The 18,234-nt window shown below is 36.5% G+C and overlaps 1 protein-coding gene across 2 annotated transcripts in view; it reads right to left on the bottom strand.

Moving 5' to 3' along the window:
- LOC150099658 (lysosomal dipeptide transporter MFSD1-like) overlaps window positions 1–18,234 on the bottom strand; it is a 258,890-nt gene that overhangs the window by 51,892 nt on the left and 188,764 nt on the right. For both annotated transcript variants that reach the window (XM_090403622.1, XM_090403623.1), the window contains exon 10: window positions 14,909–15,046. In XM_090403622.1, the coding sequence (XP_090259748.1) occupies window positions 14,909–15,046 (138 nt within the window). The remainder of the gene's footprint in view (window positions 1–14,908; window positions 15,047–18,234) is intronic.

Genomic DNA, 18,234 nt, shown 5'->3' with positions numbered 1-18,234 from the left:
CTGGATTTTATTCAAATATTAAGGGATGACTATCTGAGATAGCATGTAATTGAAAATACTAGGGGTTTGAGATTGATTGACCTCGTAATAGCATCTGAGAATTTGACTGCAATGAATATGACCATGTTGCCACCTATTGGTAAGAGTGATCATAAAGTCTCGACCTGGGAGATAGCTAAAGGTATGGAATTTTCGATTGACAGGGTACATGTGGAATTACCGTGCTGGCAAGTATGACAAGCTTAGGAGATTGCTTGGTTCAAGTGCCATGGCATGTAAAACTGCAAGGGCTGGATGTCGATAGAGCATGGGATGTGGTCAAGGAACATTTACAGGAGATTATGGCTAATTGTATACCTAAGGTCCGAATAGTAAAACAAGTAGAGGTTAAATGGATGAATAACACCATTAAGCTTGAGCTGCAAAAAAAGAAACAACTGAGGAGGGAATTTAAAGAGAAAGGTGACCTGCAGGCACATGAACGGTATAAAGCGCAGGCCAGAAGGGTAACGAGCGTGGTAAAAAAAGCAAAAGCGGATTATGAAAGGAAACTAGCTATGCAAGCTAAAGAGAATCCCAAACAGTTCTTTCAATATGCTGCAAGCAAAAAATAAAACTGTACACGGCAGAATGATTTTAAGGAATGACGATGGTAAGGAAGTCACTGAATCAGTCGATATAGTGGAATTACTGACAAGCACTTTGCAAGAGTATATCATCTAGGTGGTGACATTGAAAAAATGAAGGAACCATTATTTTATACGGGAATTGTGATGAATGAAGTGGAGGTGAATAGTCTATTACCGAACCTTAATGTGAATACATCTGTGGGATTGGATGGTATACTGGCATGGGTCTTACCTGAAGCGGCTAAAGAATTATCAATGCCCTTGACCATGTTGCTTAATCTGAGTCTCGGATCTGGTTTAGTCCCAAAGGTGTGGAAAGAGGGGAAAATAGTTCCACTGCACAAAGGAGGATCCAAGACTACTGTTGCAAATTACCGACAGATCAGCATATCAGGAGTCGTTGTCAAGGTCTTGGAGAAAGTAGGCAAGGGAAAAATACAGGAATGGATTGATGAAAATGAGATACTGTACAGGGGACAGCATGGCTTTGTGAAGGGTAGATCATGCCTCAGTAACTTGCTCAAGTTTTATAACACAGTGACGGCTGAACTGGATAAGGGTAATGGGTTTACAGTGATACTGCTGGACCTGGCTAAGGCATTTGACAGGATACCACATGGAATTCTAATCTGTAAACTACAACATATGGGAATGGATATAGGGTTGGTGAGATGGATAAATGGGTGGTTGATGGAGAGATATCAGAGAGTAGTTTATTCAGGAGTAGAGTCCAAAAGATGGCCTGTGACTAGTGGTGTGCTGCAGGGTTCTGTTCTTGGACCACTGCTGTTTAATCTGTTCATTAACGATATAGGGAAGGATCTAAGAGGAACAGTTCATTTGTTCGCTGATGATGCAAAGTTGGGTAGGGCAATAGTGAATGCAGAAGATGTCAAAATCTTGCAGGATGACTTGGATAGATTGGAGTTCTGGGCTAAGGAGAATGGATGTCAATTTAATGTGACAAAATGTAAAGTTATGCATTTTGTGGTGAAAAGATTAGCAGCAGTATACCACATTGGTGGAACTGTACTCCAGGAGATTGATGAGGCCAGGGACTTGGGAGTGTTGGTGGATAGGGAGATGAAGTTTAGGGGGCACATTGCAAAAGTGGCTAAATCAGCTCATCAACTCACTTGGTTGTTGAAAAATACTTTGACGAGCAGAGACAAGCAAGTTATTGTACCTCTGTACTGAGCCTTGATAAGACCTCATCTCGACTACTGTGCCTGGATTTGGTCACCTAGGTTTCTTCTTGATGGGGAGGAGGTGGAGAGGATCCAGAGGCGAGTGACCAAGATGATAGCAGGTCTATGGAATGAACCTTATGAGAACAGGTTGAAGATTTATGGGTTGCAGAAATTAGTTGATAGGCAGAAAAGGGGAGATATGATTGAAACATTCAAATTGCTAAACTAAAGGGTTTCTATAGGATTAATTCAGAGGATACTTTTGAGATCAGGACTGGTAGTGGGAGAACTAGGGAACTAGACACCTATGGAAGCTTGGCAAGAGTGTGCAAGGGTGTTAGAGCTGGGTTCTTTACTTTTAGAGTGGTAAATGAGTGGAATAAGCTGCCAGAGTCTGTTGTGGGTGCTATGAACGGTGAGTGAGTTCAAGGCAAGGTATGATGGGTACTGTGAGAATGTCGTATAGTTGTGTGGACATGATGTTTAGGGCTTCCCTCGATGAGTCTACGGACTCCCTGGAGTCGCCCGTAATAATAATAATAATAAAAATCTTTATTTTTTTATTTTGGACAAAGTGCAAGATTGCTTTGCATTGGGTTCAGTGCTTGACCTGTTTTTTTACTATCATGCTCAAAGTGGACACGGAGAGTCCAAGATCTTTTGCTAAATGCACACATGTTCCAGCATGCCAATCTACAAGTCGCAGAATTGCCATCTTTTCTTCTACCAAAATACATTTTCTGTCTTTTTTCTCCATGTTACTAACATGGACAATCCATCACTGCAACTTTCACAAGCTAAATTACATAGCAGAAATTCTGCAATATCAATTCGTACTGTGATTGAAAAATCATGGTATCCCTCATCATTACATTACTGCTGCAAGCATGCAAGTCACCATGATGGCGGAAACGAAATTACAGCAAAAAGCAGCGCCATCTGTGAATAGAAATGCACAGATTTCTGCAGAAATCGATTCGAAAATCAGTATTGCCACCCGATAAAAAAATGCAAATCACGGGAAATAACGTCCACATCAAGTTGTTAATGGTGGGAAAACAATATATCGTAAGAATAGGCCTTAAGATGGGACCAATGGAAAATGACGTAAATGGTAGGAACATAAAAATGGGGTTTTACTGTATATATCGCCCTGTATAATGTGCCATTAAACCCCATACAACTCGCATTTTGAATAGCTATTTTTCTTTCTGATATCTTTTCGTACATCATTTACATACTGATTCTAGTTATATTCCCATGATTTCTTAGTTTTGTATTCTTTCTTACCTGTTTGTCTTAAAGTAAGAATCTGACCCTGACAAACTCCTGTTTGGAAGGAAACTAGATTGTTAAATTAAATTAAAAATGGCAACAAATTATATTCTTGTTTAATCCTTTATTCAGGTATAAGCAAACAAAGCTGTGCATGAAGTATCTTCACGACTAGGCTACTTGCATATAGAGGCTAATGAATTCACATTAATTGCCTTAGTATCCCATAATGTAAAGCTCACATCCTTTCAGATGTATGTATGATGCTATGCATTATGAGAAAGGCTACTGCCCAGTCTAGTTTCAACCTTTATTGAGGTGACAAAAGTAAAGGGGTGTTCATTATAGACCTAGAGTAGTTAGCATAGTAGTTCAAGAGAGTCTTATAGTATTAGAAGAAAGATAGAGAAAAAGGCCAAAGCTCTTTTATATAATCATATAGCTGAAGGCTGTTATTTTTCCTTTTTAACCACTCTCATGCAGATGAACAACCAAAAGACCAATTGAAACTAAAGTGCATAACTGATACCCCAGTGGTTAGCCTTATCTGAGTTAACCACCTTGAGTTGGCCATCTCTCTTGGATTGCTCTGTTATTCATGCAATTGACCATAATACCACATGCAATGTTAAAGTACCTCCAGTTGATGGTATTGACTGGAAGGTAACCATATGCAATTCTCCAAGCAAGATCCCTCCTGTTAGGGTATCCTTGGAACTTCAGTAAATTATGAAACAAAGTGTAGTTGTCAGTACCCAACAACTGTGGAAGTTTGTGGCCTTTATCGACATCTCATCAGTGGGAGCTAGACCCAAAAAAAGATACTGAGGTTGAAGTAATGCAGTAGTCATATATTTTCCATATACAAGTTATTATTATTATTATTATTATTATTATTCAGGCCTCCATGGAGTCAAAAGACTCATCGAGGGGAGGTCCCCCCTAAGAAACACAAAGTCTATCATACCACTCTTTAAACTCATTGACCTTTCTCGCTCTCACCACTCCATCAGACAATGCATTCCATGGTTCAACCACCCTCCGTGCAAAGAAACCACTCCTCACCCTCTTGCTCACAGTTTCCTTTCATAACTTCCAGGGATGGCCTCTTGTCATCACTCCTTCCCGCTGTTCAACCAAGTGAAAGAACTCCCCAGTGTCAACCCTGTAACCACCTCTCAACAGTTTAAAAGTCTCAATCATATCACCTCTCCTTCTATCCACCAAACTCTGCAGTCCACATTCCCTCAGCCGATCCTCATAACTATCCTTGTACAGTCCTGAAACCATCTTTGTCATCCGTCTTTGTATCCTTTCCACAGTTAATTTATCCCCTTCAAATCCTGGGGACCAAATCTGAGAACAATAGTCCAAGTGTGGTCTGATCAGAGACTTATACAACGGAATGATAACCCTCTTATCTCTGCAGGTCAGTGTCCTTCTCATAATTGCAGCAATCCTCTGTGTTACCTTTACCACCTTTGCAATATGTCCCCTAAACTTCAGGTTTCTATCAATCATCAACCCCAGATCTCTTGTCTCCCCTACTTCCTCCAGTATAACTCCTCCCATAGAGTATGCAGCATCCCATTGATGTTTCCCAATGTTTTAGGGTATATATAAGTTGTGAAAAGGTGCAAGACCTTATTATTAAAATATGCCAGATTAGAGCAAGTTGTAGATTTTTTTTCACTTGGTTATAAATTCAATTAAAAATGCTAAGAAATTATATTCTTGTTTAATTGTTTATCCAAGTGTAAGCAAACAACGTTTGCACATGAAATATTTTTATGACTATGCTACATGTATATAGAAGCTACTGACTTCACATTAATCGCCTTAGTATTCCATAATGCAGAGCACACATCCTTTTGGATGTGTATAATACTATGCATAATGGGATATCTCTTCTGAGTCTGGTTTCCATCATCGAGATCTCACTAAAGGTTATGAAAGGTTGTGAAAAGGTGCAAGACCTTATTATTAAAATATGCCAGATTAGAGCAAGTTGTAGATTTTTTTTCACTTGGTTATAAATTCAATTAAAAATGCTAAGAAATTACATTCTTGTTTAATTGTCTATCCAAGTGCAAGTAAACAAATTTTGCACGTGAAATATCTTTATGACTATGCTACATGTATATAGAAACTAATGACTTCACATTAATTGCTTTAGTATTCCATAATGCAGAGCACATATCCTTTTGGATGTGTATAATGCTATGCATAATGGGAAGGGCCACAGCCCATCCTTGGTATCTCTTCTGAGTCTGGCTTCCACCAATGAGATATCATTAAAGGTCGAAAAGGGTCTGTGCAGTGACCCTTCCCGTAACACACAGCATTATACCAACCTGAAATGATGTGTGTGTTGCATTATGGGATACTAAGGCTATTAATGTGAAATTACTGGCTTCTATATACAAGTAGCCTATTCGTGAAGATACTTCATGTGCAAATTTTGTTTGCTTACACCTGAATAAAGGATCAAACAAGAATATAATTTGTTGGCATTTTTAATTTAATTTATTACTAAGCAAAAAAAAAAAAAACTTTCTACAGCCTAGGTGTTTCTTCTCCAATTTTTCTTAGTCTTTTTTGAAATATGCTTGCATAAATCTTTCTTTCCTGGAACACTCAATAAAGAAATTCCTCTAATTCTCAGATTGTTTCATTTCTATTTTTATAGATAGGTACTATGATAGCTGTACTCAATCATCTGAATTATACAGTTCACCTATAGTTTACAGGGAGGGGGTACTGTTACACTGAACAAGTAGATAAAATTCCTTCAAAATACTTTTTCTCAAGCTCATAAACATACAAGAAGCTGCTGGTGAACATCTGCTCACTGTACCTTCCCCACATAGTTTCTCTAATAACCACAACCTTGAGTTATTAAAAAACCATAGTAACTGGTTTCTTCTATTGTTTAGATTATATTTGGTCATTCAAACATATAATTAAATTGTAATATATATTGATCTTTAATTGACCATGATTTATAAACATCTAATACCAACTAGTTTTACCGACGGAGCTGTCTGGCTTCTTCAGGGCTTATAACGGTAAGAGAAAAAACTCCAAGTGGCTAGTACAGAGAAAATAGAGTAACACTATTGTATAAATTAAACATTAAAACAGAATGCATAACATTACACGAATGGAGTGTGTTGTGTTAGTCACTATTATGAGAGCACGTTCTGTAGTTTTCAGCACAATTAAATTCTGGCAGACTGAGTGATCTTATTAAGGTTTTCCATATGTCAGCTATTATCATTCCCTGGTTTCTGTTAAGATTTTCTCCAGAACGGAGGACTACAACAGAAATCTTCTACTAGGTAAGGCATGGAGCTGCTATCCCAATCAATGGTATGGTTAGTAATCGCGAAATGATGGGCGAGACCCGAGTTTTCTGTTCTGTTGTTATTAACATCTCTGGGTCTTTCCCCCAGAGGCAAAGCTACATGCCACTGGACAGGTCCCCAGGTTGCAGATCTGGGAATGGCCATCAGCGAATAGCCAATAAAGCAGTCCCGGACAAGAAGCGGCAATACTAATATGATGTGGTGGATTAATGGACAACTCCAGTAACACTATAAAATGCCACAGAAGTCCAATGATGGTACTGCATCAAGGTGAGCTTAGGCCGCCCTAGGCCTAAATCTGTATGCTCCTTCTTGATTCTCTCCCAAGCTCTTCAAGGAAGACTAAAGGTTTATCAGATAAGTGTCGATGTGCCAACAGTAAAAAGAAAACACGATTGAAATCTGATGCCAAAGAACAAGAGAAAAGACTCATGCCGGCTCGGATGTCACCTGGTCAAACAAGGTCCGCGCGTCCCCAATTGAGTAATCAGGGTTAGATCGAAAAATCAGTTACTGAAAACAAAGACAAAAAAAATAAAATCAAACTAAGGCCTGTAAAGGAAGGAATATCAATTGGTACATGGAATGTCCGTACACCCTGGGCAACTGGAAAATTGCAATTGCTTCAAGAAGAAATACAGATGTGATATATTGGGTATTTCAGAAATGAGATGGACATTGTCAGGAGAATCAAATGGTGGAAGAGTTCTCTGGTCAGGAAATGAAAGTAAGCATGAAGCAGGCGTAGGTTTCCTGCTAAGTAACAAGGCCTGTCAGGCAATGATAGGATACAAACCAGCTAGTGAAAGAATAATGGTTGCAAGAGTCAGTGCCCAACCATTTAATATCATGACCATTCAAATATATGCGCACTGCGGAGAGTGCAGATGAAAACACCGAGATATTTTACAGGGATCTACAACTGGAAATTGATGAGGATATACTCATCATTGGAAGAGACTAGAATGCAAAGATTGGCAAAAATAACACAGGATGGGAAAAGGTTATGGGAAAATTTGGATATGAAGAAAGAAATGAATGTGGAGAAATGCTTCTGGAATTTGCCTTGGATAACAATGATGATTTGCAATACCAAATTTCGTCAAAAAGATTGTTGTAAATGGACATGGCGCTCCTTCGATGGCAAACACAGGAATATGATCGACCTGATATTAATAGACCAGAAATGGAGAACCTCAGCTCAACAGTGCAGATCATTCCAAGGAGCTGATATTGATTCGGACCACAGCTTAGTGATTGAGAATATAAGACTAAAACTGAAACAGAAGTACAAAGGAAAGTTCCAAAAAGCTAGAGACATCTCGAAACTCAATGAAGACAGGCTAAGAACAGCATATCAAAATATATTGGAAACTACGCTTAAGACCCCAAGTGAAAAACAAAATATAAATACAAGAGCAGGACAACTGACTACAGTGCTAAAAAGAGCAGTAAAAGTTCTTGTTGATCTTTTCCTGAAAGAGAAAAGATCAACAAGAAATGGATAGCTCAGGAAACCCTAAAATTGGTACAAGAGAACTGAAACTTAAGAGATAATTCAGAGGCAGCAGATGAGTTATACCATCAATGCAATGAAGTACGGAAAGCAGCAAGATCGGATAAAGCCAAATGGTTGGAGGACCAGTGCGAAGACATTGAACAGTACTATGGAAAACACAAAACTAGAGAGGTCTACAAACTTATAAGAAATGTCAATAGGAAGTGGCAAACAAGATCAGTAGCAGTCAAAGATGAAGATGGTAAAGTATTGATGGACAAGACCGAAATGAAATCATACACAAATGAACAAGATATTGCAGCAAACTATATAAAAATCAACTAAATAATACTGCAACAGAAGTAATCAAAGAACTAAAAGCAATCTCTCCACCAGTAGAGATCTTTGAAAATGACATCTTGGAGGAGGAGGTGAATAAGGCTATAAAACATCTCAAGAACAACAAGAGTCCTGGAGATGACAACATAGGTGAGATGCTAAAATATGGGGGAAAATCAGTTGTAAAAGAAATGCATAAGCTAATATGCATTTCTTTTACAACTTTTACAAGGATTATATGCCCTGATCTCCATATCAGGGCATATAATCTCCATATAATGGAGATCAGGATATGCCCCCGAAGAGTGGAAAAAATCGGTCTTGGCTGTTCTTCATAAGAAATGCAGTGCATTAATGAGTCATCTTGGCAAAGTGCTAATGAAAATACTAACAGAACACCTGAAGGGTCATATGGAGGCATATCTTCCTGATGAGCAAGCCGGATTTCAAAAAGATTGAAGCACAGTGCAACAAATACTTGCACTAAGACTAATAGCAAAGAAAGCTCGAAGAAAGAACAAAAAGATATACTGCTGTTTCGTGGACTTCCAAAAAGCATTTGATAATATTGACCAAAATATAACATGGACTGTCTTGGAATCGTATGGTGTGGACAATAAATTGATCTGCCTGCTGAATGATATAAATAGCCAAGGCACAAGCAAAAATCAGGATAGCAGGTGAGACTGGAGATTGGTTTGCCACTAGTCAAGGCACAAGACAAGGGTACCCAATATCACTAATCATCTTCATCACACATCTGGGAAGAACACTAGATAAGATTAAAGAAGAAGGTGGAGGCATTTCAATAAATGGCATGAGAATAAACTACCTCTGCTTTGAAGATGACATCGTCCTGATTGAAGAAGATGCAGCAAGGCTGGAACAGACATTGCAAACACTATACACAGAAGGAAAAAGATATGGAATAAATGTCAACTTTGAAAAAACTAAAACAATGATATTTGGACAACAGGAGTTACTGAACAGAATTACGATAGACAGATTTCAACTGTAAAATGTGGAACACTTCACATATCTTGGATGCCACATGATGCATGACTTGGACCCCACAAAAGAGATAAAAATTGGAATAGCCAGAGCAACAATTATTTCAAAAGCCATGCTGATGATGGACAAAATATGGAAGAGCCAAGCTATAAAGATGCAAACTAAACTGCGCATTGTAGAAACCTGTATCTTCAGCAGCAGGCTCTATGGATGCAAGGCCTGGGTACTCCTGAGAGAATCTGAAAGGAGAATATTAGCATTTGAGAGGAAGTGCTATAGAAAGATCTTGAGAATAAGCTGGTTCCAGAAAGTGAACAATGAGGAAATCTACAGATGAATACAACCAAAAGAAAACCTGATCCAGAAAATAATCAAAAGGAAACTACGTCTCTTTGGCTATATATGTAGAATGAACGATGAGAGGAAAATAAAAATGCTGCTGTTTGGGATGATTGAAGGAAAAACAAAACAGGAAGAGCAAACAGAGAATGGGGTGATGACATTGTCAAATGGTGCGGAAACTCTATACACAAACTGAGTCATCTTGCACAAAATAGAATGCAATGGAAGAATCATATCAAGATGGCATCAGACACCTACGGGCATTGGCCCCATGGTTGATGATGATATATTCTTTTTTCTCGACAAACGTCGAGGCTTCTCGACGTTTGTCCTATATAGTTTAGACCACAATCCAAAAAAGGATTAATGTCTTTTGGCGATCTTAAACATGACAGACAGTCTTGACTGGTTTGAACACAACTCTGATGCTAAAAGGTTTAAAAAGTTTTGCGATCTTCTGGGACATTGTACCTGCATAAGGATAACTAAGGATGAACTGTATTGTGTGATGGTAGGTTGTTGTGTGGGGTTTCTATGAAGAATCTTGTTGATTATATTCTTTGGATAGCCACTTTTATATATATATATATACACACATTACAATTTAATTATATGTTTGAATGACCAAATATAATCTAAACAATGAAGAGACTCGATGATGATATGAAGCAAAAGCTGCGCTATTTTGAGAAACTCAAATGTAAAAAAAAGCTAGACTTCTAAACCATCTAACTTTCTTAAAAAGATGCAGAAACTTTCAGATCATTCCCAAGTTTTTAACATTCAAAGAACAATTCCACTCAAGAAGAGTGAAGAGAATATATACTAAGGCATCCCTGACCCTACTACGTGAAAGAATACAACACGCAAGTGTTGAACTTAACAGAATAAACCTTTTGTGTTTCCGACTTTTTGAAGTTATTTCTAATAACATAGAGAGCAACTTATGGACACTTCTAGATAAGATGATTTACAACAGTTTCAACAAAGCTTTTCTAATTATAAAAACTCAAATCAAAAAATTCAACACACTATATGAAAAGTATTACAACTCTGGACCAAGCCTCCCTGATGAAAAAGTGATTAACCTTTCAGACCATACATTAACACAACCAGAAACTGAAATACTTAAGAAAGGATTCAATTTCTCCATCACCCCAGATCATATTCCTAAGGTTGACATCATCAGTAACATAGAGAAAGCACTCTCATCCTTACCAGAAACAACGGCAAATGTTGTGAGATTAAAAAGTGCTATTATCCTTTTAACTTCAAAGCCACCTAACCTAAATATAACGCAACAAGAAAAAAAAAAGAGCTCTCTCAAACTTGAAAAGGATAAACAAATAACTATCTTAAAAGCAGACAAAGGTAATGCCACAGTCATTTTAAACACTAAGGACTACATAGCCAAGATTTCAGAATTACTATCAGATCCATCAACATATCACATATTAGAGTTGGACCCAACATGGAAAAACCACAAGGACACTAACAACTTATTACAGAACATGACTAGTTGGTTCACAGACTTGCAATGGAATCTGAAGTCACTACACCCATTGATGCCATGATTGCATGGAGCCCTGAAAGTCCACAAAAGTGGAGTTCCACTACCTGATCGTTGACGGAAGAAATGCTCCCATATATTTATTGTCCAAACACCTCCCCAGCCTCCTAAAAGGACATATCAGAAAATCGGACACTTACATTAAGAATTCAAAGCACTTTATTGAAAAACATCTCAATCTTAAAGACAGACATTCTCACTAGCTTAGATGTGGTATCTTTATTTACCAACATCCCAGTAAAAGTTATCAGTATCCTATACAATCTCTTCCCTGAAGATACGGCTCACCTTTTTCATCACTGCCTTAAATCTAATTATTTCAAATGGAATGAAACGATATATGAGCAATTAAATGGCTTAACTATGGGCAGTCCCCTTTCACCGTGCTGTGCAGATCTGTTCGTGGAAAAGCTAGAAACAGACATCTTCTCAAAATTAGACCCAAAACGTTTAGTGTGGTGGAGGTATGTAGACGATGTCTTCATAATTCGGAGGGACAAAAACAGTTCTTTTGGACTTTTTAACCAAAATTAATTCTTTTCATCAAAAAATACAATTCACTTTGGAACTGGAAAAAGATAATCAACTACCATTTTTGGATACCCTAATCAAGAAACTAGCAGAAGGACATATCAAACTAACACACACTGGACGCTACCTTCATTTCAAGTCAACTCACCGTATTTCCCAGAAGTTCAGCATAATACAATACACATGCTCAAAAATAGAGCTACGAACATCATCTCAGAAGAAAAAGAACTCTATGATGAAATTACTCATATATCAGAGACATTAATACAAAATGGCTATCCAAGAATCTAATCAACAAGATTCTTCATAGAAACCCCCACAACAACAACCTACCATCACTCAATACAGTTCATCCTTAGTTATTCTTTATGCAGGTACAGTGTCCAAAAAGATTGCAAAACTTTTTAAACCATTGAACATCAGAGTTGTGTTCAAACGTCAAGAATGTCCGTCACGTTTTAAGTTCACCAAAACACATTAATCCTTTTTTCAAACACACTGGAGTATACAACATCCCATGTGCTTATTGTCTAAAATATATAGGACAGACGTCGAGAAGCTTCGAAATCAAAAAAAAAAAAAAAGAACATATAGATGTTAATGACAACAGAACAGACAACTCAGGTCTAGCCCATCATTTTGCGATTACTAACCATACCATTGATTGGGATAGCAGCTCCATTTCTTACCTAGAAGATTTCTGTTGTAGAAATTTCAAAGAAGCCATTGTACTCCTCCATTCTGGAGAAAATCTTAACAGAAACCAGGGAATGATAATAGCTGACATATGGAAAACCTTAATAAGATCACTCAGTCTGCCAGAATTTAATTTCACTCAAAACTACAGAACGTGCTCTCATAACGGTGACTAACACTACACACTCCATGCGTGTAATGTTACATGTTCTGTTTTAATGTTTAATTTATACGATAGTGTTACTCCATTTTCTCTGTACTAGCCACTTTGAGTTTTTTCCCTTACCATTATAAGCCCTGAAGAAGCCAAACAGCCCTGTTGGCAAAACCTGTTGGTATTAGATGTTTATAAATCATGGTCAATTAAAGATAAATATATATTACAATTTAATTATATGGTTTCTTCTATTTTGACCAAGACTTGCCCACACATGACATTAATATATTACAGGTTTTGCAACCTCTCCTGCAGAGTTGATATTAAAATAATTTGAGCACTTCTTGTTGAATATCATCTATTCCAGCTACTTTTCCACATTTCAAGTTTTTAATGGGTTTTTTTCACTTCAGTCATTAATGTGTATTCTTGATTGCATTCCTATTCACTATTATATACCACTGTTCTCTCACTGCTTGTTTGATTCAGCAGCCTTTGAAAGTAATACTCCAGACATACAGAATATCTTAACTGTGGTTTTTATGTCGCCTTTATCATTTTTGATTTTTTATACAGTATGCTTTTTTCCATTTCTAAACTTTTCAACAGCCATGGCCTCCAAAACATTTTGCTACCTTCATGATATTCACCTTCTATATTCTTATCAAAGTCTTCCGACTGTTTTTTGTTCAGTTACTTTTACTGATAGCTTGCTTACACTTTTCTCTGTATTCTCTCAGGGTACATGTTGACTACTTACTTATTGCTAGGAACTTTTGATATTTCTTCTTTTCATTATTGCTTCTTTAACTTCCAGAGTGCTCCATGAAGTTCTGATTTTTCTATTCTTACAAGAAACTTCACTACTTGTCTCTATGGCTGAAGCAGATGTTTATTATATAGAATATCTATTTTTTTCTTTAGTTTTGATATCACCAAGTGTTATTTTTGATTCCTTTTACAATATTCTTTCCTCCATTTCCAAGCTTCAATACCTCCAAAATATTCTGCCACTTTTATTGATATTTATAGTCTTTCCACAACTTTTTTTTTTTTAGTTACTTTTATACATAGCTTAGCTTTCTTACATTTTTCTCTGTATTATCTCAGAAAACTCATTGACCAGGAATTTTTGATATGCTTATTTTTTTCTTTCTTTATGGACTGCCTCTGACTTTTTGAATCCACATGAAGTTCTGATTTTTTTTTTTAATTCTTCACCACATTTGCAATTGAATGAATCAGTATCTTCAAATTTTGTCAGTGAGTTTGGTTCTTTTCAAATTCTCATTTTTTTCCCCTCCAATAACATTTGTATATTTAAAGACATGTTCGCCTCTGAAAACTCTTTCACTTTTTAAAACTTGTATACATTTTTCTTTTCAGGATGATATTAATTTTTATCCTGCTTAAAATTATATGGCAATCATTTTCTATTTCAAATTTCTTGTATCCTAAACCAGCATAATGATGTCCCTATCAACAATAATAAGTCAATAAAATGTCTTTCTTATTTATTATCTTCATTTAAATTAGGCACATCTTTATATCAGAATGCAGTGCCCCTAATGACTAGACCATGACATGAACAGAAATCCATGTAGGTTTTAAGAAATATACAAGATCTAATACCTCCTTAATTGATTGGTTAGTTTGTTTGGTTTCCTAAATCAATTAAGGAGGTATTAGATCTTGTATATTTCTTAAAACCTACTTTACCCTGGCTTTCACATTAACTGCCTTAGTATTCCATAATGCAGAGCAAACATCCTTTTGGGTGTGTATAATGTCTAGTCTTACAATTATGATGTTTGTATACTAAGCTACCATTAATCTGCAGTCTAAGTCAGCACAGGTTCATAAGTGCTATAGATATATCTTTATATCACTTTTTCTTTTCACTTTTTTTTTTTTTTTTTTTTTTTTGTTTATGAAAATCTTAACATAAATATAGTGATTTATTTTGGCTACAGAGAGTCAGATCAGCTAATGATCTGACTATGATGTGTATATTGCTTCCTTTATTAATTTATAGTCAATGAGTACATGATAGTAATCTGTCTTTTGAACCAGCCACTAGTCTTTATGTCTATGAATGCATGTGTTCAAGAAGATAAAAGGCATAATAAAAGTTCCTGCAATCATATGGAATATGAATTTAGATCTCTTTCCTGGTTAAGTGACAGATGAGGAAACACCCAACAATGGAAATAATGGATCTAAATATATTAATCAAAATTAACAAATAAATAAAATTATGGATGTTTAGAATTTATGACAGTTTTTTTTTTTTTTTACTTACAGCAGCTACTGAATATGTCACTCCAAGCCACAGAGTTGACACTAAAGGATGAAGATTAGTGAAAGCAAGTAATCCAAATACTGGTAATGTAAGGACAGCACATGATACTGCTAGGTACCCTCTCTTTCCAAACACATCCTGTATAATATATAAAGAAAAATATCAAAATGGTTGTTAACATGCAAGCATTTTATATGAAACACAAATTTCACACTAAACCAATTTTAATTTGTTCTGGCTTTATTTAAAAATATTAATACGTGGAGTTCAAAGACTCCACGGGAGACCTACACTAACCATTATTTACACAATGCCTGTCATTACCTCTCTTTAAACCAGATGCCCATTCCTCACAACCCATTTCAGTAATTCATCACTCATCAAGCAAAAAATCTAGTGCTCACATCCTTGGTAACCATATCCTTACATAACTTACTGTGATCTCGTCTTGTTCCTTCCTATCCAGTAATGCACTGGAAGTTTCTTTTAGCATCTACTCTAATATTAACCTTAATTTATGTTTGTCATATTTCCTCTTCCGCATATCAGCTAAACTTTGCAATTAACAAACCTTCAGTTTCACCTCACTGGAAGTACCAGTCACCGTTTTCTCACATGCCTCTGAATTCTCTTTCTTCCCACCCCCTCCACTATTTGCACATTCCCAAGAAACCGAGGCAACTAAATCTGTGCATAGTAGTCCATGTGTAACAATAAACCGTTTTCTCACATGCCTCTGAATTCTCTCCCCCCCTCCACTATTTGCACATTCCCAAGAAACTGAGGTAATATGCATAGTAGTCCATGCGTAGCAATAAAGTTTTAAAAAGCGGAATAACTTCCTTATCTTGCTTGTCAGTGTGTTTCTTAATATCCATATAAATTCTTTGAGGCTATTTTTTGTCCACTTTTGTAACATGCCCTCTAACCTTCAACTCCCTGTCCCAAATACCTAGCCTGTTCAATGTATATTATATCAACAATATAATGCAGCTTACAATCTCTTCAGCCAATGTACATAACCTTACACTTTGCCACATTAACTGCCAAACATTAGCTTTAGTCCACTCAGTTTATTCAAATAATCCTGCAGGGCCTCTACATGATCTTTATTAACTATTATCCTCACTCCCCTCCTAGTTTAGCATCATCAGCAAACAACTGGATATTCTCATTCTTGATAACATCATCATCAGCCATTCTCTGTCCATAGTGGGACAAAGGCTTGTTACTATTATTATTATGTGACACCTCCAGGAAGTCCAAAGACTCATCGAGGGAGAGTGTGTGCCAACAGCATCGAACAATTGTTCCCTTCCAACTACTAGCCGCGCTCAAACTTGCTTAACTTTTTGAAAGCCATTAGTAGCAGAGGCTCTACCAATCAACCAGCCTTTGCTCCCCCATAGTTCTCCATTCTGTCTTCTCTTGAGCTTTTCTATACCACTGAGTTCAAGCAGTCTCTTTAATGTCATCCTCCCACCATCTGTTTGGTCTTCCTATAGTTCTTTTTGCATCTCAGGAATATCATTCAAATATCAACTTTGTTCATTTTCGAGTGTTACTTCTTGCAATATAACCTGCCCATTTCCATTTGGGTCTTTTAATAGCTGTTACAATGTCTCATGTATAGTATGGCACAAAAAAGTACTGAAACTCCAATGATATATATTATGAAGTAAATTGGTTCATTAACAAAGAAATATGTTTACACATATGTACATTCACAACTATCGGTGGAATTTTGATCAAATAAAGCATTAACGATGGTAGATTACTTGCTCAAAATGGGCACCTTGTCTTTCAAGACAGGTTTCGTAGACAGAGAACACAGAGAACCTTAGCTAATGCTAAGGTTCACTGTCATCTTGGAGAACAAGAGTTGAGATCTGCTGGACATATCATGTAATTTTATTCCTTAGTTCATCAAGGTTTGAAGGTGGATCATGGTGGAATACCCATTCCTTCAACAAACCCCAAACAAAGGCATCAAGTGATGTGAGATCAGGAGAATGTGAAGGGTACAGGAATTCTGTGAACCTTGAAATGAGCCTCCCAGGGAAGAGTTCTGATAAATAGGCTCTAGAACTGCACGATGTGTGACAGGTTGCTCTGTCCTGTTGGAATACCTATGCACAAAATGGAATGTTTTTTGCATAATACATCCTATGCAAATTCTGGGTGAATGGAACCAACACATTCTGGATGTAGCATTTGCTATTCAAGGTCACAGTTATACAACCTCTTCGATGAAGTAAGGCCTATTATGGAAACCCACACCATGCAGTCGGAAGCAACAAACAAACTGCTTACAAAGATGTAGTCTTGTACCATTTGCTCTATTAACTCTGTATAAACAAAAATAAATGTCTTTTATTATGTAATGTAATAAATGTAATGGTGTAGACTCTACATGTTCTCTTGTAATAATGTACATTCAGTCAAATGGCATATCTGATAGTGTACTGAATGGGGCATCAAAATTCAATACTTTTTTTTTTTTTGCACCATACTATATTATGCTTTCTATCTTGAATGGTAATACCAAAGAGTGATATTTCCATTTTCCTCTGGGTAATCCTCAACTTATCAATTTTTAGTCAAAGTCGATGTTTCACTTCCATGTCATAATCAGAAGTATACAACTGTTGAGTATTTTTCTTTAAAGTCAGGCTGGGATGTCTCCTTTGAGTGATTCACAGTGTTTTCTAAAGACTACTCAACTAAGATGAATTCTTTGTATATTTCCTTCCTTCACTCTACTGCAATCTTTTGCTATAAATAAACATAGGAAGTTACTGTATCAATTTCTTGGTGTTCCACATATACTGGCTTTTTGGTTATGCATTTATTATATATTATTCTTATTTTGTTTATATTTAGTCAATTTTTTTTTTTACTTTCTGCATTCAATTAATTAATCATTTCTTGAAATTCTTCTACAGAGTTTCCTAAAAGAGCCCTCATCAGCAAATCATAGGTGATTTAATTCTTTCCCAAACTTGTGGCATAATGCTTTTTCTTTGATTCAGCTACCACGATATACTGCTTTATCTATCCATCAGTCATTCTTTTATTCATGTTACCCAGCTTCGTGTCCATCTCTTTTACCTCTTTTACATACAGAATTCTGTATGGCATCCTATTACATGCTTTCACAAAATCTGTCATGGTATTACAACAGCAACAAACTATATAAAGATATTTATTGACTGGCTTATATTGTTACAGTACATATATGACAACATGCAAAATAAACAGTTCAAACTATAATGCATAAAAGACCAAAGTCTTTATTTTGCACCTTCATCATCATCATCAAATTC

This window comes from Typopeltis vanoorti, chromosome 14, assembly GCF_054136105.1.
Source record: "Typopeltis vanoorti isolate ZY-2024b chromosome 14, IOZ_Tvanoo_1.0, whole genome shotgun sequence".
NCBI lineage: Eukaryota > Metazoa > Arthropoda > Arachnida > Uropygi > Thelyphonidae > Typopeltis > Typopeltis vanoorti.
Note: the sequence above shows the minus strand (reverse complement) of the source record. Positions and strands in the feature narration are given on the sequence as shown.